The sequence below is a fragment of the Mesocricetus auratus genome, unplaced genomic scaffold (genome assembly GCF_017639785.1).
Source record: "Mesocricetus auratus isolate SY011 unplaced genomic scaffold, BCM_Maur_2.0 Super-Scaffold_100025, whole genome shotgun sequence".
Classification (NCBI taxonomy): domain Eukaryota; kingdom Metazoa; phylum Chordata; class Mammalia; order Rodentia; family Cricetidae; genus Mesocricetus; species Mesocricetus auratus.
Genome location: NW_024429206.1, coordinates 7,431,485 through 7,453,788, shown reverse-complemented (window position 1 = coordinate 7,453,788; position 22,304 = coordinate 7,431,485). Strand labels below are relative to the sequence as shown.

The window sequence follows — 22,304 nt, the reverse complement described above, 5'->3', positions numbered from 1 at the left end:
GTAGCTCTCATTTGCTCCCCCAAGGCTTCCCACACCATTTTCCTCACCCTTTCCAAAGTCCTTTTCATCTCTGCATGGCACAGTGCTTTTGAGACCACAGAGAAAACCCTTTAACTGGCTGCAGACTGGCCACATTTGAGGTGTCCATAACCTTTAGCCCACTGATTCATTTCCTAAGAATCCACCCCTCAGTCACTCCTGGAGGTACAGGATGTCCTGTAAGGTGCACGTGGCGGCAAGCGCAGGTCTCCTTTAGTGGGTGACTCATCTACTCACACAGTGGAATACTGCGTGTGCGGTTCTTTGCCCGAGGGAAATGGATCTAATACACTAAAGTACAAAAGAAACACTGAGGTAGCTTGCAGTGTCCAGGACAGTATCAATAAGATTTTTTTTAAGTGGACCTAAGAGACGCAGGTTAATTTTCTCATTTTCACTGTTGTAGCCCTTGCTGGGCTGAAACTCAGAGAGATCTGCCTGCCTCTGCCTCCTGGGTGCTGGAATTAAAGGTGTGTACTACCATGCTGATTTGTGTTCTTAAAATATATTCATATCAAGTATGGGACTGAATACCAGCAGTAGCTATTCTGGAAAATACAATGGTTGACTCTGGGTAATAGGTGGGGAAGGAGACTTTCAGTAGTGTTACACTAGAGTCCTGAGGACAGACTTGCCATGTCTGCCCTACGGTTCCTGGGTTAGGTATGTCTGGTCACACGGTTCCATCTGACACGTTGAGATGCAGCGACATACCCTTGCAAGATGCTGGCACCACACTCTTGGATTTCTCAGCCAAATAAACATCTTTTCTCCATAAACCACCGGTTTCACGTTTTGTTACAACAGTAGGAAACAGACTGAGACAAGAGCGTACCCTCTGGAGTTGACGGTTCCTTTCTGCGGCTGGATGGTGGGGCGAGCAGGCTCATGGCACTGGGTTGGTGCTCTGGTGACCGCACAATGGCAGACATGGCAATCTGCTGCCTCGCAGTGGCTGGAGTAGATGGGTGTGGGTGGTCCGTGGCTTTGCGGTGGGCAGCTGCAGAGACACCAGGACAAAGCTGGTCAGTTGACTCAGCCACTGAGTAAACCTGACTAAGAAGGTTGCCTGCGGCTGCCTTTCAAGGACCAGAGACCAAAAGGGCAGGTGTTGCGCTAACTCGGCAACACCGAGGAGGCTAGAAAAGGTTCAGACTTGGGACTCTGAAGTGAGAACGAACGGGCCACAGACAGAGATGCTGAAACCAGTTTCGGCCAGTCTCATGGGGAATGGTCTTCGGCCTGGTCCGTAGTTTTGAAGGCTTTCCGAGAGCTCCTACCTTCCTCGCGGGCGGACCGGAGTTCGATGCGGGTCTTCTGAAGGGCTTCCTCTAGCTCTGCACAGCGCGCTTTCTCCTTCTCCAGGGCCAGCTTCAGTTCATTGTACTGTAGAGGAACCTGTGTGGGCAAAGCAGGGTCCTCTTTCCGTCGACTAAATAAACCCTAGCAATGGAAACAGAGATATCTCCTAACTCCTAGAGACTGGCACTGGACCCAAGCTAAAGGAGAGCCGACTCAGGCCAGGCACATACTCACTGTACGTGTGTTTGGGGAAAAATGGCAATGTGAAGGGAGGGGGAGGAGAGGCTGAGCCTCGGCCCATCCCAGTCTGCTGAAAAAAAGAGCGGGGCGTGGAAGTTTTCACCGAGAGGGTTAAAGACGCTTCAACTGCCACCACCTCTTCCTGTAGCATTCCCAAGACAGGAGAGCCACTTCCCAAGAGTCTTTTCCCCTCAAAAAATGCAATCGGGTTGGATGGAAGATGGAGCTGAGAGAGATGGCTACGGTTCAGAAGATGCTCTTGCCTTTGAACTTGTCTCATGGTGCTTGGTGACAAGACATAGGGAAGGGGTGGGGGCTTTGCTTTTTTTTTTTAAAAAAAAGCAAAATTTGAAAATGAATGCCAAAATGATATCAAAACAAGGGCTTTACTAAAAAAAAGGAAAAAAACAAGATAAATACTATACATAAAAGAGAAAAAAATGAAATCACCCATTTGACAAAAACATTAACTGAGAGAAAACCAAATACAAACATCGAAAACCAAATGCTAACACCCTAACTACATCAATGACACAACCAGACAACAGTCCGCTGCTAAAATAAAAAAAAAAAGATTAAATATCATGAGCATAGCAAATATGGTACCATGATATGCGAGAAAACCCTCCTGTGGCCAGCACTTAGCAAGAGGCAGCTTGCCGCTCACCCCTCGTGGTGAAGGTGACACCGGGAACACCACGGCCAGTCAATGGCTTTGGCCCTCCATTGCCTTCTATTGGATATTCCAAGTCATTAGGCTCTTCCCGTTCAAGCTGCTGCCATGGCCATGACAGTGTGCCAGGACCCCGGGAGGAAACTGCCGAGCACCATAGAGGCCTTTCTGGAACTCCGAACATTTGGCCAACCCTGGAGGAGCACTTTAGCCACTGGGGAAGGTATGGACTGGGCTGATTTACAAAAAGCAATCTCCACACTGGAATCTTCATATAAACTAGCCTTAGCTAACTGCCCCCAGCACCCCAGACTGGGGCTGAACCTAGGGCATTGTATGTCACAGCTGGCTTCTCATTTGGTTTTTTCATTTCTTTGTTACAATTTAAAGCAGAGAGCCCAGTGCCAATGAAGGCAACAGCTGTCAAGTTTTAACCAGGTCCTTTCAACTTCCTGTATCCAAGTTAGTCATTTAACAGCACTGGACTAGACAGGTGTGGATGGGCACACCTGAAATCCCAGCACTCAGAAGGCAAAAAAAAAAAAAAAAAAAAAAAAAAAAAAAGACTGTGAGTTGAAGTCCACCCTGAGTAAAATTCTGCCTTGAAAAAGGTCAAAGTATAAAACTAAACAAAAACACTGGACTAGATCACCCTGGAGACCCCTGTGGGTGACAGGAGACCTGCTAAACTCTCAGAAGCCACTTCCAGATGACCTGACCCACATGAGAGTCCTAGACACACAACCTTCAGGCCTCATATTCAACCTACACAGATGACCTACACTCCATCCTAGCTCCTCTGCAGGATCGAAAGATAACATCATTCCCTTAGCAGACCATTTGCTGTTCTTGATCAACAGTTCCCTGTGACAGAGGCCACTCCAGTTACATTCAGATGCAGTTCTCAACCAGAATAAACAAAACTGTAGGCTTTTTTTCTGTTCGTATGATTACTTATCACTGCGGTACCCATGGAGCCATGGGTGATGGAGCGAGACCGGCTGCTCCTACTGTCAAGCACTCTCACTTACCTTTTTCTTTTTAGCCGGCTGGTCCATTTTGGCTTGCAAAAAATCAATGAGTTTGGTTTGTTGAGAAATAGTGCCTTCCATTTTCACCTTCTCATGAGAATAGAGAACCTACAATTTATGGAAACAAAGGTGGCCTCAGAGATGGGTGGAAGTGTACTTTTGAACTTGGCACTTCAAGAATATGATCACATTAAAAAAAACTGCTAGGTAGTTATTTTGTCCCAATTTTACGGTGAGAAAAAAAACAAACAAACAAAAAACCCATGGGCCAGCAAGATGCTCAGTGGATAACGAGGCCCTGCCACCAAACCTGTAACCTGAGTTGGATCCTAGGACCCCATGGAACGAGGAGAGAACTGACACCCTCAGGTTGTCCTCTGACCTCATACACACCCATGGCATACCTCCCAAATAAATAAACGGCCAATAAGTATATGCAGGGTGAAAATACAAATGGCTAATTATGGGATTCAGACTGTAGATACTATGATCTTTCAACTTCAAAGAATGTTTGAAAATATTCGTAATTAAATGTTGGAGAAATGCATGCAGCATACAAACAAAAGACACTAACAGCCACAAAGGGGTAGGGGAGAGAAGGAGAGGGAGGAGAAGGGAAGGGGCAGGGAAGAGGGGAAGAGGGGTTAAGGAAGAAGAGCATAGGAGGGAAGGAGAGGGAGGAGAGGGGGAGGAGGCAGCAGCCACCCACGGCGCCCTGCTGGCCCCACCTGGATGTTTTCCAGCTGATACTCTAGGTCACTCCTTTCTGTCTTCAACAGATCTGCCCGGTCCAGCGCCTCCTGCAGCCCTTGCGTCAGGCGGAAGATGTGGTTCTTCTGCAGGTCCATCTGCTGCTGCAGCTTGGCTTGCTGGTGGGGCAGAGTGGGTAGCAGGTTTGATACTGGACAGAGCTCCACCTCCTTCCCACCGTGGCTCCCATTCCCCAACTAGCTTCTGGTGTGACACTGGAGGTTCCCTTGTCAAAGCACCTCCTTCCAGAATTACTGGGTGTTCTCTTCCTAGTCAGAAGGCCATCACTAAAAAATAAGTTTCTAGGACCTCCTGAAGGCCACATGCCTGTAATCTCTCACTGCAACGTAATAGGAAGTCCAGGCCTGCACGCTCTGTGCTACTAAAGAAGCCATTTTGGTACTGTTTGTCCCACTGGAGGGTGCCTAGGACCTCCATGTGTGATCAGAAAAGCCACTGTCAGGCTGTGTGGTGTGTACAGAGACATGTCACGTCAGCCCTGGCTGCAGGATTGCCCTCGAGTACATAAATAGTCAACAATTAAAGGACACGTTTCTGCAGTAGAGGGACAAAGAAGAGCATAGTTACCCAATAAGAGTTGGTAAAACCCAAGGAAAAAAATGAGGTTAGTATACTAGAGATAGTTTGTGTTGAAAAATCTCTCCGATCTTTACAGTTTAAGTCAGCTGGCTCCTTCCTAAAATGTACTCCATTCGGGGAGATGATGCTTGATCTCGTCTAACCTCAGGTTGTCATGCAACCGCAGTCAAGGTGGCCCATGGAACCTCTTCCTGATGGTCTAGACTCTCTGCAGACTAAGGGAACTCAAGCTAAGACAGCAAAATGAAGATCATCCTGGGAGCTTTCAAACAGATCCAGGCAGACAGACACCCCAGTTCCCAGCCCCAGCAGAACGGGAGCCACAATGGCCTCAGACTGGCTGGTCCTTGTCCTCTTATTTCGTAGCTTTCTGCCTGTATTTTACTTCTCGTTTGCATGGCAACTACTACCATAGGACAGGCATCATCTTATGGTAAATCGAATCTGGACCCTGCAACTGTCTAGACCCTGGCTTAAATCCTGCTCAGATTGCCCTGCCCAGCCCTTGCTTCTTCCTGAGCAGGTGTAAAACCCTGACTCCCTGGGTGACAAACTCAACACAGTGCCCATCACACAGTAAGTGTTTGGTCTTGGTAGCCTCTACCTGCGTATCCTTCTTTCTTCTCTCCTTCCAAATAAGTGCTCTTCACAATTCCCACCTGCCTTTGCTACCAACCCAGCCATGTTTAGTATGTGAGATGGCAAAACTTAATGGTCAACTTGATGGAGAGATTAGTGAAGTGTGTCTGAGTGTTTCTGATGAATTCCCAGGGCGATTAGCTCTTAGGGCTGTGACCTAATGAGCCAGTGGTACTACTGGGAGATGCTGAATGATAGGAGGTGGGGCCTACTTGGAAGAAGTATATCACTGGGGACTATAGCTTGCTCTTTCTCCTGCTCTTCATTTTCTGGCCACCATCGTGGGCAACAGCTCCACTCCTCCAAAACCTCCCCCGATAAAGACAGATAGTTCTTCTGAAACTGTGAGCTAAAATAAATACTTTCTTTCTTTCTTTCTTTATTTTTCAGTTTAAATTTAGATTAGAAACAAGGTTGCTTCACAAGTCAGTTCCAGGTCCCTCTCCCTTTCCCTCCCCTAATAAATACTTTCTTAAAGCCGCTTATGTCATGTATTTTGCCACAACAAAGAGAAAAGTAACTACTACAGTGCATAGCTTGGAATTTCTAAAATAAATCAGAGGTAAAAAACAATAATACAACAACAAAAAACAACACAAGAAAGCAATTAAGATGCTGTTCAAAGGGCACCTTTGGTCCCTGAAAGTCCAAGTGATTTCCTTCCTTAGTTCCTTCCACTATTTTAGGACAATATTAATTAGCAAGCAGGAAACAGGGAACTATGTCATGGGCACAATGGTCTATTTATTGACAATTGAGCCAGAAATATTTCTCTAGACTACACACTTCAATTATCCACTGGCTCTCCAAGAAATAGGCTGTTTGTTTACCGTAATAAAACCAAATGGAAGTGATGTGTGTACTCTATGAAACATTATTCAAGGCATCTGTCTGCTGCCCAGAGAGAAGCAAAGGGAGGTGCATTTGTGGGCCAGAGTTCCCCTGGGAGATGGACTTGGTGAAGTGCTTACATCCGTCCAACAATTTTTCTGAGAGTGACAAGAGACTGAGGGGATGACGTAAGCAACTAATGACAGAACTGGAGCATGAGCAATTGTGGTGAACAGGAAGGATGGGTCAAAACTAAGAAGAAAAAGTTGGGTAGGATGAATAGATATAGGGCATAAAGATGTTTAAGAACAAACTTTGTGGACAAACAGGCGTAATTTCACAGGTTAATGAATGGCAATGGCAATGATTACTCAAAGAGCCAAGTAATTCTCAGTGTTTGCCGAGCCCAAGGGAGAGATGCAAATATTCCCCCCTACATACAAACCACACATGAACTGCACAGACACCCAGGGAGAGCAGGTGTCCTGTAAGCTTCCTGCAAGGACAGTACAAACACCTGGCATGAGATAACTGTGTTAGTGACAGACTTTGCTTGTATGTGTGTATGTTTTGGTTTTTGACTTGCTCTAGTTTTGTGTGTGTTGGGCTCTTACTTTTTCTTTTATACTGTTGGGGACTGAACCCAGGTTCTTGCCCATAATAGGCAATCAATCACTCCACCAGTAAAGCTATATCCTCCAGCCCCTAGTTACTTTATTAATCCAGTAATTTGGGACTGGAAAGACAGCTCAGTGGCTAAGAGTTCTTGCTGCTCTTCTGGGCACTACAGTTCTGTCCCCAGAAGTCATGTCAGGTGAATCCATCACTACCTGTAACTTCAGTTTTGGGGGATCTGGTGCCCTCTCTGGCTCCCACAGATACCACACACATGGACACATACACACATACACAAAAAGAAAAATCAAAGTAAATTTGACTATTAATATTAATCCTGATTCCGCACTAACTTCAAAGTACTTGGCATTTATAGGCTTTAAAAAATAAGGACTTTCTAGGAATTAGAGTTGTTAGAAAATAGGACATGATGTCCACATTCAGCGCAAGTGTCCTGGGAGAGGGTTCACGAGGCCTGCCCATGAGAAAGAAGTGCTGGGAAGGTACCTTCCACGCTGCATAGGTAGTGAACCTACCAATGAGCAAATGGACATTCATGGGGCATGACTCCCAAAGGACTCAAGTAGAAGAAAGAGCCATTGCAAAAATCTGTCAGGGGAAGTTAGTCCTGAGAGGAATTTGGGCTGGATGACATTAAAAATTCCTAAATCTCTTCAAAGCCTCTGTCCCTATGGAGACAACCCTTTGGTGGTGGTCAAACTTATGGAGCACGCACCACACCCTTAGATCCCAATCATGTTTTGTGCAGTAACAATGATTCTTTTCTGTCTTATACTGGTTTTTGATGTCAGAGTTCCAACTCAAATCAATGCTGGCCAGATGTCTACTCATCATCTATCCAGGAGGGGTAGACTGGAAAACTGGAGATGTTCTCCTAAGTCAGAAGGGAGAAGGTGGGGCTGAGTCAGGCTGCCAGCATGCTATTCCCGGCTTTGCCACTGACTCACCATGTAACCCTGGACCAAGCACGGAGCTGTCAGGGCCAGCTTGCCCTTCACAGATGGAAAATAGGACATTTGGGAGCCTCAATTATTTCTGCCCTGTTTCTGTTTCCAGCGTGTGCCTGAATGTGGGAACATTGCCTATTCATCCCAGAGAAAAGACCACCTGGTAGATTGATGGGTTCTATTACAGGTCAGGCATTCCCAACATCAGAACCCCAGATTAGAAATGCTCCCAGACCCAAAACTTCTTGTGGAAAATGCCACAACTGATCTCATGTGATGGGCCATAGTAAAAAATGAGGATATGTTAAAAATGCTGGACAAAGATGGCATATAGAGCTCAGGATTGTGGTGCTTACCCAGCATGCATCGGGCCCCAGATTCAAGCCCCATTACCACACACACGGACAGCCTAACATTACTGCCAGTCTATGTGTACACGGCGTATATGATGTGAGGGAATCTCATGTTCATATTTGGGTCCTATCCCCAAGAGGTTTCATTATTTATACATGCCAGTATCTCAAAGATCCAAAATCCAAAATACTTCTCATTTCAAGTATTTTAGGAAGGAACAGTCAACCTATACAGTGAATTTCATTATGTCTGAAGAATTTCATTCATATGTGTTCGTATACACAAAATTTATTTTTAAGTTTTGGTGATAAAACATACCACATAAAATTAATCACTTCACTTTTTTTTCTTTTTATTCATGATGCTAAGAATCAAACTATTGGTCTCTTACACACTAGGCCATTTTAGCTATACCAACCCCCACCCATGTGTAGGTGAGGTGTTGGTTCCCTCCTTCCACCATGACCAGAGACTGAACACAGGATTGATAACCAGCACCTCTGCCTGCTGAGCTCTCCCCAGCCCCACCTTAGCTCTGGAGCCAGGGTTTCTCACTGAACCAGAAGTTAGCTGCTTGAGCTGAGCTGGCTAGCCACTGAGCACCGGGGACACTGTGGCCTCTGTCTCCCCAGCACTGGCATTGTAGATAAGCCACTGCTCCCAGCTGTGGATAGGAACTCAGATAGATGCTCAGCTTGGGCTCCATCCCTCTACCAATGGAGCCATCTCCCTGGCACTCATTTCAGCCATAAACACGTGGCTCAGTGGCATTAAGGACATTCTCAATGTTGCACAACTGGGGCCACCATCCACCTCCAGAACTTTACCAGACGGCCAGCTGTGATTTTATACCACAACTCGCTGTAAGCAGTCCTAAGACCTGCAATGTTTTGTCTACTCCCCTCAATCAAAATAGCACAGCCACGTCAGGAGCTGTGACCACGTGATTATCGTGGGATTGCGGCTAACCCAGCTGCCGTGCTCACTAGGGTTTAGACAGTGCCCTTCTCCAGCTTTTCACCAGTTAGCAACAGGAAGTGTGTCTGCCCTTGTAGGTCAAGTCCAGTGAGGGAAAAGCCACGTATGAGACTTTGGTTGCGGGTAGGAAGTCATCACCGATTTAAATAGCAATTTTCAGAGTTCTGAGCAAAGAAGACATGAAGTCACAGAAGGGATGCATTTAGGAGGAGATCAGCTGGAGCTTGACATTCTGCATGTCGGGATCAGGAGAATTCATTTCTAATTGAATTAAGTGCATGTTCAAAGGCCCTCGTGAAATTTGGTACTCAAAGTCTGATCACATTCTTGCCCTGTGTAGGAAGCTAATTTGCATCAGTGTTCTGTCAACATGAAACTTAATATGCTTCAACTATCAACTCGTACAGACTATCTAACTCAACCGTCACTCAGCCATGTGCTCCTAAGCCTCTATTGGGTATATACTAATTCCAATGAACAGCCGTCTCCATCAAGTGCCATATGCAAAGACACAAATATAGACTCTGTGGCCTTCAGGACAAACTCTTACTTGTTAAGCAATAGGAAGTGTTATGCGGTCCTCTTAGGACTCTACCTCAAAAATTCTACTTTCAAAATCTGAACGTCTAATTTGGATCCAGTCACCTGAACATAGTGACTTTCCTCTTCCAAAATCGTACCTGGGGGCTCAGATGATGGCTCAGTGGGTGAAAACACTTCCTATGCAAGAGTGAGGATGTGAGTTGGAACTCCCACCACCCACCTAAAAAGATGGGCATGGCTGTGGATGCCTATAACCCCATGGTCAGGGCAGAGACAGCTGAATCTCTTAAGCTCACTGGTTTGGTCAAAATGTGGAGCTTCCATTGTATCGGGAGGCCCCATCTCAGGCAATGAAGTGGACAGCAATAGATGGAGTCACCAACATGCTCCTCTGGCCTCTGCATGTGAAGCACACAGGCACACAACCCCCCCCCACACATGTATTTCAACACACACATACATACACACACACACACACATGCGCACACACACACAGGCTTTACCTCTCTAGTGGCTCACACTCACCTCTTCCAGAAGCCTCTGTTTGAGTTCCCGCTCTGTCTCCAGTTTCTGCTGTAAGCTCCGGGCATTCATCTCAAGCATGGCGTGCTTCTTCTCCAGGTCGTTGAGCTGGGCATTTGGAAAAATTGGCCATGATGCCACATTTGGGAATGTTAAAGGGCTGCAGACTTTTTGAGATGTCTCCAGACCTTCACATGTAAAGGATAACCAAGGGCTAAAAGTCACAAGTTTTGGGAAGAAAAAAGTGACAAGTCCACATGACAAGCATGAGGACAGGAATCCCCTCTGTGAGTCACCTGTGTCACTGTACCAAGTTTTGAGGGCATGGCTGCTCAGTCTGCCTGTCATGCCTTGACCGAATTCAATTAAATGATCATATTCTGAGGGCTGCTGGGATGAAAAGATGGTCAAGCATTCCCAAGGACCCTTCACTGGGGCCAGAAAGGCAGAGAGGCTGGTTATCATGAGGCGCATCAGCTACCTCGAGGCACATCCGCCTTGTTAGGAGAAAGGCTGATGAGAGAAAGCTGCCTCAAAAACAGGTAAGACTTTATTGGGGTATCTAGACACACAGAAGTTGACTGCTAAATACTACAAAAATAGGCAACTAGAATAGAAACCAGCAGTCATGTTAAATCCAGGAAGGTTAATTTCTCCCCAGACAGTAAGTGTACCTCCCTCAACTTTAAAAATCTTGACCAGCTAGCCTCTGAGTCAGAGCTGTCCTTGAGTGCTGAGTTATAACCTTGAAACCGATGGTTCTGCTTCTATGAATTTCCGGTGAGAAAATAATCACAGATGTCCATAGAGATTTATGTTCATCACAGTGTTATTCATAGGGAAAAAAATTGGAAGAAGCCCAAATTTCCTGTACAAAGGCAATGCTCAAATTAGATGCCTGCGTGCAATTTTGTTTTTTCAGAATTATGTGTTTAAAAAAATATTTAATAAGTCAGGAAAAGCCTCCAGTTACATGATTTAAAAAAAAAAGATGTAAAAATATATAAATGGTAAGAGCCTAAAGTTATTAAAAAATGTGTGCACATATCTGAATGCATAATAAGCAAACACAAGGCTGTGAATTAATCCCACCACTACAACAAAGTAATTATTACCAGTTTTTCTTTTCCTTTCCCTGTAGTACTTTCTTTTCCACAATGACCCCAAGTAATGGCTTTTATATGAATTAATGGTATTATTTAAAAAGCAGAATGCTGATCGCCATTTTATGTGTCCATATGTGAAGAAGAAACATGAAGTTTCTCTGATATGTCCTTTTGCTATCAAATGCCTACTCCACATTTCTTCAGTCTATTAGACAAAACACCACACACTGGTGTGTCCCTGTGGATGCTTTGCAGTCCATGGGCATGGACGGAACACGAGTACTTCTAACTGACACTCTGAGGACTTGTGCGCATCACACCCAACTGAGGTCCAAATGGCCCCCAGAGTTCTTGTACTACAGACTTAATCTAACTCACGTGCGGATGGCACTAGGAAGTGGGGCCTGTGAGAGATATTAGTATTACATGAGGCTGTAAGGGAGAGGCCCCACAGAGGCATTAATGGCTTCCTACATAGATGGAGATGGCATGAGTGTTCTGCCTCATCATGCAGGATCCGCCCTCAATATGACACAGCAAGAGGGACCGCAGCAGATGCAAGTACCACCATCTTGGACTTTCCAGCCTCTAGAACTATCAGTCAAACACATTCTTTATAGATTGCCTGGTCCTAAGTACTTGGGTATGGCAACAGAAAATGGACTGTAATCCATATGGAAAACTTGAGCTGCCTACGACCCTACTAAAAGAACGAGTCACTATCACCACGCTCTTCTGAAAAGTGACCAACACGAAGCCTTTCAGGAACCAAATGGTGCTGTGTACCCAGCACTTGACTTTTGGAGCCCAGAGAGCGAGATGTTTAAGTGTCACCACCCAACCAGGATAACCAGGTATCCACCACACCCAGCTAAGCCACCACCAACCAAGAATGCCCCTCGGTGAATCAGAGCTGACATTTTGGAGGGAGCAAAGGGATGCTTATGAAATGTGTTTATGGCGGGCTGTATCTGAACTTGTGTTAGTCCTGCCTTTAAAGGGGGGAAACAGGGACGTTTTCCTGCAAGGTGGAGAGGGTGGGTGCTGACCTTGTCGGACAGGCTCTCAGCCTTCAGCTTCTGCTCCTTGAGAGCCTGCTGCAGGGCAAGAATCTCGGCCTTGTGTTCCTTCACTGCCAGCTCCACCACCTGGCGAGACTCGGTGATCCGCTGGTCGGCTCTCGCCCTGCCAGAGAAGCACAGGCCCGCTTTCAGGAACCCCACACCACAGACCTGGAGGGAGGAGGCTGGCCCATTTCTAAACAGGCTGCAGGTTGGACAGAAGCCCAATCATGAAATCTACCTTTAAATGTTGTCTTCCTTCCTAACAGCTTACAGAGCAAAAATTTGACCCATTTCAGACTTGGATTAAAATTGCCCTGAAGCAGTAAAGTTCCTGTGGGGGCTGACTGTGGAAAGGCTCGGACTGAGGAGGAAAAAGCCATTCTCAAATGAAAACTGGACGGCACGTGAATGTGTCCAGAGTGTCACAGATTCCCTGGAGGGTGGTGAGTGCGGAATGACCCCTTCCCATACCGCCACCAAGGAACCAGAGCATGCAGTGGACCATGGGAGACCCTGCTGAAATCTGAGTGAGTGACCACCTTCTCCTCTCAGAGCACAAGCAAGACCTAAGTGTTTTGAGAGCTCAAAAATGTCAAAATGTGAGGCTGGTGGTGGTGGTGGTGGTGGTGGTGGTGGTGGTGGTGGTGGTGGTGGTGGTGGTGGTGGTGGTGGTGGTGTTTAATCCCAGCACTCAGGAGGCAGAGGCAGGCAGATCTCTGTGAGTTTGAGGCCAGTCTAGTCTACAGAGCAAGTTCCAGGACAGGTTCCAGAGCTACAGAGAAAACCTGTCTCAAAAAACAAAGTCAAAATTTGAACCTGATGGATGTATCCACTACAGACGACAAAAATTCAAATGTAAAAGGGAGAGAAAACTCACTTCTTCCCCATATCTAAACCCTGTTTTCCTGCCTGTGCACCTTTGGCTTGTGTGTGGCAACGTTCTACTCCACAAACTCTTAGCCAGGCTGGCATAATCCACACATGTGTTTCAGAACGAAGTCACACTTCCCTGTTCACCCAAAACACAAATCCACTGCTCTACAAGCAGGAGCAACACTCTCTACTTGAGGTGATAGACATCAAAACGCACAAGAAGGTGACTCTCGGCTTCATGAGGATGAGGATAAAGATTAAAAATGATATTTTGTTCAGCTATACAATATCAAACAAGAATAGGAAAGCAAGCCAGGAAGGACCTTTCACGATTGCACTGAGAGTAGACACAGAATGAAGGGGTCCACACATTTTCCCCGTGTGGCTGTGTATCTCTCCATTCCAAAGCCAGATCCACCACACCCCCTAACCCTAACTTATCCCTGACAGACTGAAGGAACAGCTCACACAGAAGCTGGGCTTGAGTGTGGGCCAGAAGGTATCTGTAGGAGAGTGGCCAGCACTTCCAGGGGAGCCTCATCCCTGGGAAGTGGAAAGAAGGGAAGGGACAGGTTTTAAAACTGCAGTCCTTCCTATCAAACACACTAAATATTCATGAAGTGACTGCTGCTCCCAATTTCTCTTGTAATTTCAGAGATCTCATCTTTTGCCTCCCATCTTTTCTATTTCAACTCAATCAGGAATCAGACCATTCAGCCAGCATATTTTGTTATATGTTCTATGTTCTATAGCCACCAAGTAATCATGGGGGCAGTGTACAAAAATGGCTGACAAATGGACTTCAGGAGCCCATTCCCTATGAAGGAATACTATTTCAGTCCAGCTACACAGAGGAGGGCCTAGGCCCTCCCCCAAATGATGTGACAGACTTTGACGATGATCCCTGATGGAAGGTCTCTCCATCCTTGGGGAGCCGGTGGGGGATGGGTTGGGGGAGTTGGCAGGGGGCATGGGAGGATGGGAAGGAGAGGGAAAGGGGGAATTGATATGTAAAATGATTGTATCTGAATAAAAATAAAAATAAAAAAGGCTAACAGCTTGATTATGGGACACAGAGACCCACAGGGAGGTGACATTAGCAGGGTCCTGAAGAATAGATACCATGTAGGAAGAGATATGAAGTCACCAGCTAAAGATGACCCATGTGAAAGAGAGGAACGAGGCCCTTGGGTTTCAAGGTAATTCCTGTCCATCTTTATGCAATAGGGCTAGAATAAAACAGTGCACTGCCAAGGGTTACAAACTGAGCGTCAAAGCTCTTCAGTTGGGTAGCACATTCAATGAGAACGGGACTCCCTGAAGTGCAGTGGGTCCAGCAGGGAGGGCACTGAGAACTGGGCAGTACAGAGAATAAACTACTGTTTAAAGAAAAAGACGGGATGAGAGGAGAGAGAGGAGAAGGGAGTGGGTGCTGGTCCATGCTCATCCCCGGGGGTGCTGGGTGACTTCTGGGATTGTTTTTAGCTGTCACAGTTTGAGAAGTAAGTTGTTGCTGGCATCCAGGCGGACGTGCCCTGTTCTATAATACAAGTCTCCCTGCACACAGATAACAAGGGATGCCCAGGCAATTCAAGGCATCAGAGCTCTACAGCAGAAGGAAAATGAGGCTCCTCATGACCAAGATTCAAACGGTGAGAACCTTATTACTTGGTTGACACTGTTAGGATAAGAATGTTGGTAAGGCTATATCTACAGAAGAGCACTGATATTTTACACCTTGGTTTCTGGGCCTCTGCACAGGACAAAAGCACACCAGCCACTACCACAGGTTCCAGGTGACACCTGCCAGATGTACAGTCGGGATGTCCACGCCCCCCTGGCTCTGCTGGTCATTGTTCTGAAAGCCCTGCATCCAGGGAGACAGCTCAGTCCCTCAGTCTCAGGACACTGGGATGGGGACTGAGGTGTGATCACCTGGCACCGTCTTTCCACAAAAGGGGAAGTCTCACCTGCTTTGCTTCTCCGTGTCCAACATCCTCTGCAACTCTCGAACTCGACACTCAAACTGGGACTTCTCATCCCCGAGGACGCTCCTCCAGGCCTCCCACTGCCGCTCTTTTTCCAGCAGCTCATCGTTTAGGGCCTCCAGGTCCATGACCTGTTCCTCCAGCATGGTGCACGTGGTCTTCAGAGCCTCCATCGTCTGCAAGTCAGTAGCACTGAGTTGTGCCTTGTGTCAGATGGGGATTCCCAGAGGTGACTTTTGTCAAACAGCTTCGGAAAAGTAGATGTTCCTAACCACAGACCCAATCAGGCTGTTTTTCTATCCCACAGCCCAAGGAGACCGATGACAATGGACCAAAGGTAATCTATCTGTACTAACATCCGAAAGGTACACCCAAAGCCAGCCACAGGGTGGGGAGGGGACACATACACACCTATAATCCCAGCACTCAGGAGAAGAAGGTCAAGAGTTCACTGATGATAGCCTAGACTGTGCTAGTAAGTTCTGGCTAGGTAGGGTTATACAGTGAGAGACTTAAATAAATTAAAATCAATCCTATCCACTTTGAAATATTTCTTATTGTTATTTTTATTTACGTGTGTGTGTGTGTGTGTGTGTGTGTGTCTGTGTCTGTGTGTTTGTGTCTGTGTGAGAAAGAGACAGAGAGAGACATGTATGCAGTTCCCTAAGGAGGTCGGAAGATGGTATTGAATCCCTTGAACTGGAGGCTACAGGCTGTTGAAAGCCATCATGTGGATGCTGGGAACTAACTGAACTCACTTCCTCTGGAAAAGCAGTAAGCACTCTCTATTTCTGAGTCATCTCTGGCCCCAGTACCCACTTTTGAAATCCATTTTAAGAACCATAATCCTTGCTATCAACCAGGATTGACAGGAGCCTGTTTTCAGGAGCCAGTTCGGTCTGGGAACCCCCCAGAGGGAACACACCAGACCCTTCTAAATCCTTCGAAGGGTCCTCCAGGGACCCTAGTGCCCAGCCTCTCCTCTTACTTGCTTCTGGCTGGTGAGCTGCATCTCCCTCTCCGTGATCTCACGGCGGAGATGGTCCACCTCGCTTCGCAGCTGCACAATCTCATCGTTGGCACCGGAAGCCTCGTCAAGTTGTTTGGACAAATAGAAGTTTTGGTTGTTGAGTTCAGCGTTGTCCTCGGTCAGCTGGTTCAGCTGCTCCTCCAGGTCAGTGATGACCTAAGGGGGTGAGTGTGGGAGGGGGGTTATAGAGCCAAAACAGTCACTGTCATCAAGGAAATGCTTCTAGAACCACTAGTTCTGAAAGCTGCAGTCACATGGCATGACAATGAGAACCAGCGCACAGCTATCTGACTTGACACTCAGCCTGAGCTCCCTCACCAGCTCACTGGTTACAGCACGTACACTGAGGGGAGGTGTCTCCTTTTTCTCTAACTTGTGGTACATCTGGAAAATACAGCAAGAGTCAATCAACCAAGTGCTAAATGGATGGGGCAAGCTCAAATGAGATCCAGTTAGTAGCAGGAAGAATTATGCAAGGAGGGGACCACAGGTCAAGGAGATAGGACTGTCTCTGGGATTGCAATCATCTAATTAAACTGAAATCAACCTTGACACTGCCTACAGGACACCGCCACCACAGACAGCCTCGGTCTTAGAAAGCCAAATAAAGTTTTATCAGGGAAAAATCACAACGAAAGACACTAAGGGTTATTTGAATAAAATCACAGGCAGCAAATTTAATTCTGTGTAACAAAGATGGGGAAGAAATCTTAAGGGAGGCTGGGATAATCCTGAGGGTACAATAGCACGTCACGATGCAGCTTTAATGGATTCTGCTACACAGTGAGTTCTCCGAGTATATGAAATCGTCATTTTATTGAAAGAGATTTAATCTGGTTTTACTAAATTATTTCCCTGTTCAATGGCAGAATGACTTCAATTTCAGTGTGTTTAGCTTTTCTGTTCTCTTGGTTGAGACTTAGTATTGGTGCTTGTAGAGAACATTTATATAAAACACTTTAGAAGTTTAAGGGTAATTTCTCATAATAGAATACGGCACATGGGCCATAAATTAAATTTTATATAACAAAAAGAAGTAAATTAAAAGGAGATGTCTTCAAGCCTACAGTTATTAACTGTTTCAGGTTTCAACAGTTATTAACTATTTCAGGTTTCGACACCTACAACAGACATAGTTCATGATCTGTTAGCATTGCTATCATACCAAAAACCTTATTTCAACCCTCTTAATTCAAAAATAGAAAGGTCTTCCTAGGCATATAGAATTAAAAAACATAAACTAAGGATATTTCTTTGACGTAGCCCATAAAGCCCACTTTCCTGGGCAGCTAGCTTCTCAGGGTAGAAGTGGTCTAGGAACCTGTTTGGAACGTGGAAACCCATGTTGAACCCTGTGTCCTGGTAAGAGGTGCACTTCAAGCTAGGAGTAGGCAATGAACATGCTGTCAGTCTCTTGAACAAAACAGCTTTCTTAGAGACCTAGAAAGGGGACCTCGTACTGTGCCACTGCCCTCAGACAGTTCGCCTCAAATGGCCCTGCATCACCCTTCTGGTGCCATGGCTAAGTTGAGACAGACAACTCCACACATTCAACCTCTCTTTACCCTACACAAAGTAACACCACCACTTGAGGTCCTTCCCCTAAACTCTACATGTCCCATTTAGCCATTCACCTCTTCTCTGTGTAGCCCTGGCTGTTTTGGAACTCACTCTGTAGGACAGGCTGGCCTCAAAGCCTGCCTCTGCTTTAGGAGCACTGGGAGAAAAGGTGTGAGCCGCCATCACCCAGGCTAACCATTTTGTTTCTTTCTGTCCCTTCTCCACAGAAAATGAGCAGGATGGGACAACATGAGAGCCTGCAAGATTCTAGAACTCAAATGAGTTTGAACTCGGGTGGGTTTCTCCATCTGTGACAAGGAAATAGATACTATACTTTTTATTTTTTTATTTTTAAATTGTCTTGTATCTATATTCAAGTCCTGCAGCATGAGAGATATACAGGATATAAATTAATTACCAAAATGGTGTTTCATTCCGAAAGCCTCTTGGGGAACAGACCAACTGCATAAAATCTATTCACAGAGAATATATAATTTCCTTGCCATTCAAGGTTATATTTAAGCTTTTAGGTACCTACTTCCTTTCTTTGATTCACAGGGGGAAAAATGCAGTTTATTATGAACCCATTTCTGTCATCTCTTCTTTTGCCCAAAATAAGATTATAAAGGGCTAAAGAAGGAACCCGTGAAAAACTAATGAGGTGGCAAAACAAAGTTCAGGCTCCTCAGCCGGGCATTGGTGGCGCACGCCTTTAGTCTCAACACGTGGGAGGCAAAGGCAGGTGGATCTCCATGAGTTTGAGACCAGCCTGGTTTACAAAGTAAGTTCCAGGACAGTCTTCAAAACAATACAGAGAAACCCTTTCTCGAAAAACGGAAAAAAAATAAGTTCAGGCTCCTCTTCCTCTTGAGGTAGGTCTAATAAGGAAGGAAGGGTCCCTCCAGTCCTGGTGTCATCGGGTCTTTGCGGGACCTGTTTCTGGTGTCTATCCTCAGCACCTGATGGTTGGTTCTGTATTTGTCATTGTCTCCATTTTCCTCATTTGACTAGATGAGTGTAACATGCGTGCATCCGTGCATGCGTGCATTGGTACACACAGGGCTTTAAGGTGCTTCCGATCTTTGGACTATCCCACCTAAGTCAGAACACACCGGGTTCCACCCTTTTCAAGTGGCTGAGATGAAGTGGAAGACACCTCTCTGCCTGCTTTATTGAGGTTATAGACACTGGGACGGCCATTACACACTATCATGGAGTAAAGTATAACGAGTATAATTGTTCTTTGAAGTATTATTTTGGCTCCATTTTATAGATGGGTAAGTTAGGGCAACCAGGAGGCTAAGTGACTTCGCCAAGGGCACACAGCCAGTAGATAAAGAAGTGGAACCCTGAACGCAGTCCTGAAACTCAAGACTCTTCTCTTACCCTTCCGTGATGTTGCCCTAGATGATGGGGTTATACCAAATACTGAGGCCTTCTCTTGCTTTCGTTTTTCTGAGACATATATAGCCTAGATCAGCCTCAAACTCCCATTCTCTTGCTTCAGCCTCCTCAGTGCTGAGATTATGGGCGCCTGGCAATGTGCCTGGTGCTCTTCTTGCTTTAGAATCAGGTGATGTGAAGAAATTCTTAGGTCACCTTTGTGACCATGAGTAAATTCTTTCCACACTGAGGTCTATTGATTGACAGACTCGGTTATGAGAGACCACTAACTTTTAGGCCCAAGAACAGAGGGTTAAAAAAAAAAAAGATAAAAGGAGAGCCTAATTCTATTTTCACAGTAAGAAAAGACAGGACGCGGCAGCTTCCCCACACGGAGGGCAGCCAGGTTCTCTTGTAGGTTGTTTTGCAAACAACAGATCTTGGTGCAGATCTGAAGGAACAAGAATATAAAATTGTCTACTCCCAGTGTCAGGAGAAAAAAAAAAAACCTCTATATATCTCCAAGTTCTGTATCTGGTGTTGTCTGTTGCTTCTTGAGTCTGTCTTGTGACCCTGACCATCGCAGGTTGACCCCCACACCTAACTGGGAGACAAGGAGCGAGAAGCTGGCACGGGGAAGGACCAATGGCATGTCAGCGGGAAAGGGACCAGGCAAACAATGGGCGTCATCTGGAGGCTCAGGACCCATCCTATTTTAATGCCTACTTTCCCGAAGGCAGCTATTTGCATATTATTTATTTTTAATCTTATAGCTGACAGATTGATTCATAATTAAAGCTGTGTCATATGCTTGCCCACCAACTCCCCTCTAAAACAGACTCAGGGAGGGGTTTAGGTGCCAGATTGAATCTCATCCTTTTTTTTAAATCCCTTCCAAACACAGAAATGGTCTGAGCCTGGAAGTCTCCTGCCATTGTGAGATGGCTAGCTGGGCGCTCCTCGTGACTGAGTTAGTGTGGAGCTTACCAGTGACAGAGGGGACGCTTCCTAGCAGAGGCCACCTTGGACAGCACCCAAAGAGAAGGAAAACCCAGGACAAGCAGTTGCAGCATCTTTAAAGTGGCCTTGAGTTTGACTGTGTCATTGAGACCCACTACTGTGGCTAAATGCCTTCGAGCAGTAGTTCCCAGGCTTTTTAGCACAGAAAGGTCATTTTTCCAAACCGAAGATTATGCTAGGAGTCCAAGGTAACTAGAGAAGCCAACGTCACTTAGTCCTTTCCGAGGGCTAGGCCCATGCACGCTGGTTGTGGGCCTCATCTCATTTAATTATTGCATCAGTCTCCAATGACCATGGGCCCTGTTGCTGGGGTCTTACTGATTCTGAAACTCAAATACTTGTCAGAACCAGGCAGCCTCCCATTTTTCCTCCTCCAGCACCCAAGCCACAGTCATTAACTGTGAACTGGAAACATCAGTGCCGTGCTGGAAGTGAGGCTAGGCAGGCCAGTCCCACCTACAACAAAGCAATGACAACTTGGGAGGATGGGATCGGACAGGTTGCTAGGGCCACTTTACAACATGAACCCTGTCTGCCTGACTCCAGGGTCCCTGGCTTGGACCACTGTGTCTCCCAGGTGTTCTAGCTCATATGTGGAGAGGTGGACACTGTTAGATGCCTGCACCCCAATTTGGAAAGGGCCCCAGAGGCCTTGCCACCAAATACCAGTGATGAAGGAAACAAACATGAGAAATCACTGTCTCACAGAAATCAAATTTAGAAAGTATAACATTACATAAGCCAGAAAGCAAATTAATTCCCCATAATGGCAGGTTCCCTTATGGCAAACCTGGAATGTTAAAAATGGTGGCTAGGCTCCACAGAGTAAACCTTGAAGGGTGGTGGGTACATTTCTGTTGGTCACATATGTGTATACATACTTTGAAACCCCTGAAGTCTATTTTATACCAATCACACCTCAATCATACATGAAAATGGCTTGTTTTTTAACAACTTCTGCTAGAAAACTGAAGTAAAAAGAGGCCTTTAGGCAAATGGAACAGGTTAACCAGTTCATACATTTTGAAGAATCATCCATGTTTAAGGAAAAATTAGTCATATAAAGGAAAGGAGTCACAGTTAGTGTCTTTTACTATTGATTAGCTAATTGACTGTTATTAATTTATAAACACACATGATCATTCTAGAAAGGAAAGGGATATTTAATGTGTTCCATAATTTATTTTTTGATGGGGGATGTCTTTATGTATGCTGTGAATATATGTTTCTCTTATTAGTTGATGAATAAATGATGATTGGCCAGTAGCAAGGAAGGAAGGGCTACCAGACTAGGTGAATTCTGTGAAGAGGAAGGCAGAGAGTAAATTGCCAGAAAGACACAAGAGACCTGGGCTTCACTGGTAAGCCAAGACCACGTGGAGATATACAGATTAATAGAAACGGGCTGATAATTAAGAGAGAGCTAGCCAATAAGAAGTCTGAGCCATAGGCCAAACCATTTATAATTAATATAAGTCTCTGTGTATTTTATTTGGGACTAAATAGCTGTGGGACCAGGCAGTACAGAAGCTTCCTTTGAATTTTTTTTTTTACTTTTCATTTAATTTAGAGTATCTTGACTAAAAAAGAGATAGTTATATGTTTATCTATTAAATTTTTCAACCTTTCTCTTCATAGGCTCCCAGTTCTAAAAGACATTATGTACATTGGAAAGAGTCTCAGGGACAGAATGCCGGCCTCTGCCTGAAATTGAAGCACTTTGAAGGCTGGGGAAGGAAGATAGAAAGTTTAAGGTCAGCCAGCCAGGACTACATGATGAGATCTTGTTTCAATACAATTGAATAAGAGAGAAAAAAAGGGAAGTCATAAAAGGATCTGTATTGTATTACTCTGTGATCATACATTCATAAGCATGTATGTGGTATAAGCACATTATTGGTACAAAAGTAAGAAACTAAAAGTGCTAGGTGAACAAGTCTAGAACTCCACAGTTGCTGGAGGCATGGGGAGGAGAGGCAATTGACAGGCATGTAGAGGCAGGTGCATTCCCCACCACATCTGGACATACGGACCAATACAAGCACATCCCGTGGCCTAGAAATCCTACGGCTGGTCTCACGCTCCCTGGAGGTCACATTTACAGCCACCAAAGCACCTGCACAGCAACCCTTCTGGAACAGGGAAGGGATTGCTCTTCATGGGGAGGATCCAAATACCCATCAGCAGGAGAATGG

General features: G+C 45.7%; 1 protein-coding gene across 1 annotated transcript in view; it reads right to left on the bottom strand.

Moving 5' to 3' along the window:
• Window positions 1–22,304, bottom strand: part of Cit (citron rho-interacting serine/threonine kinase) — a 171,778-nt gene that overhangs the window by 27,952 nt on the left and 121,522 nt on the right. Inside the window, exons 26-33 of the mRNA XM_040731524.1 lie at window positions 16,105–16,302; window positions 15,099–15,292; window positions 12,241–12,376; window positions 10,089–10,193; window positions 4,014–4,154; window positions 3,286–3,393; window positions 1,320–1,482; window positions 875–1,039 (exon numbers count right to left, since the gene is read on the bottom strand). Of these exons, the coding sequence (XP_040587458.1) occupies window positions 875–1,039; window positions 1,320–1,482; window positions 3,286–3,393; window positions 4,014–4,154; window positions 10,089–10,193; window positions 12,241–12,376; window positions 15,099–15,292; window positions 16,105–16,302 (1,210 nt within the window). The remainder of the gene's footprint in view (window positions 1–874; window positions 1,040–1,319; window positions 1,483–3,285; window positions 3,394–4,013; window positions 4,155–10,088; window positions 10,194–12,240; window positions 12,377–15,098; window positions 15,293–16,104; window positions 16,303–22,304) is intronic.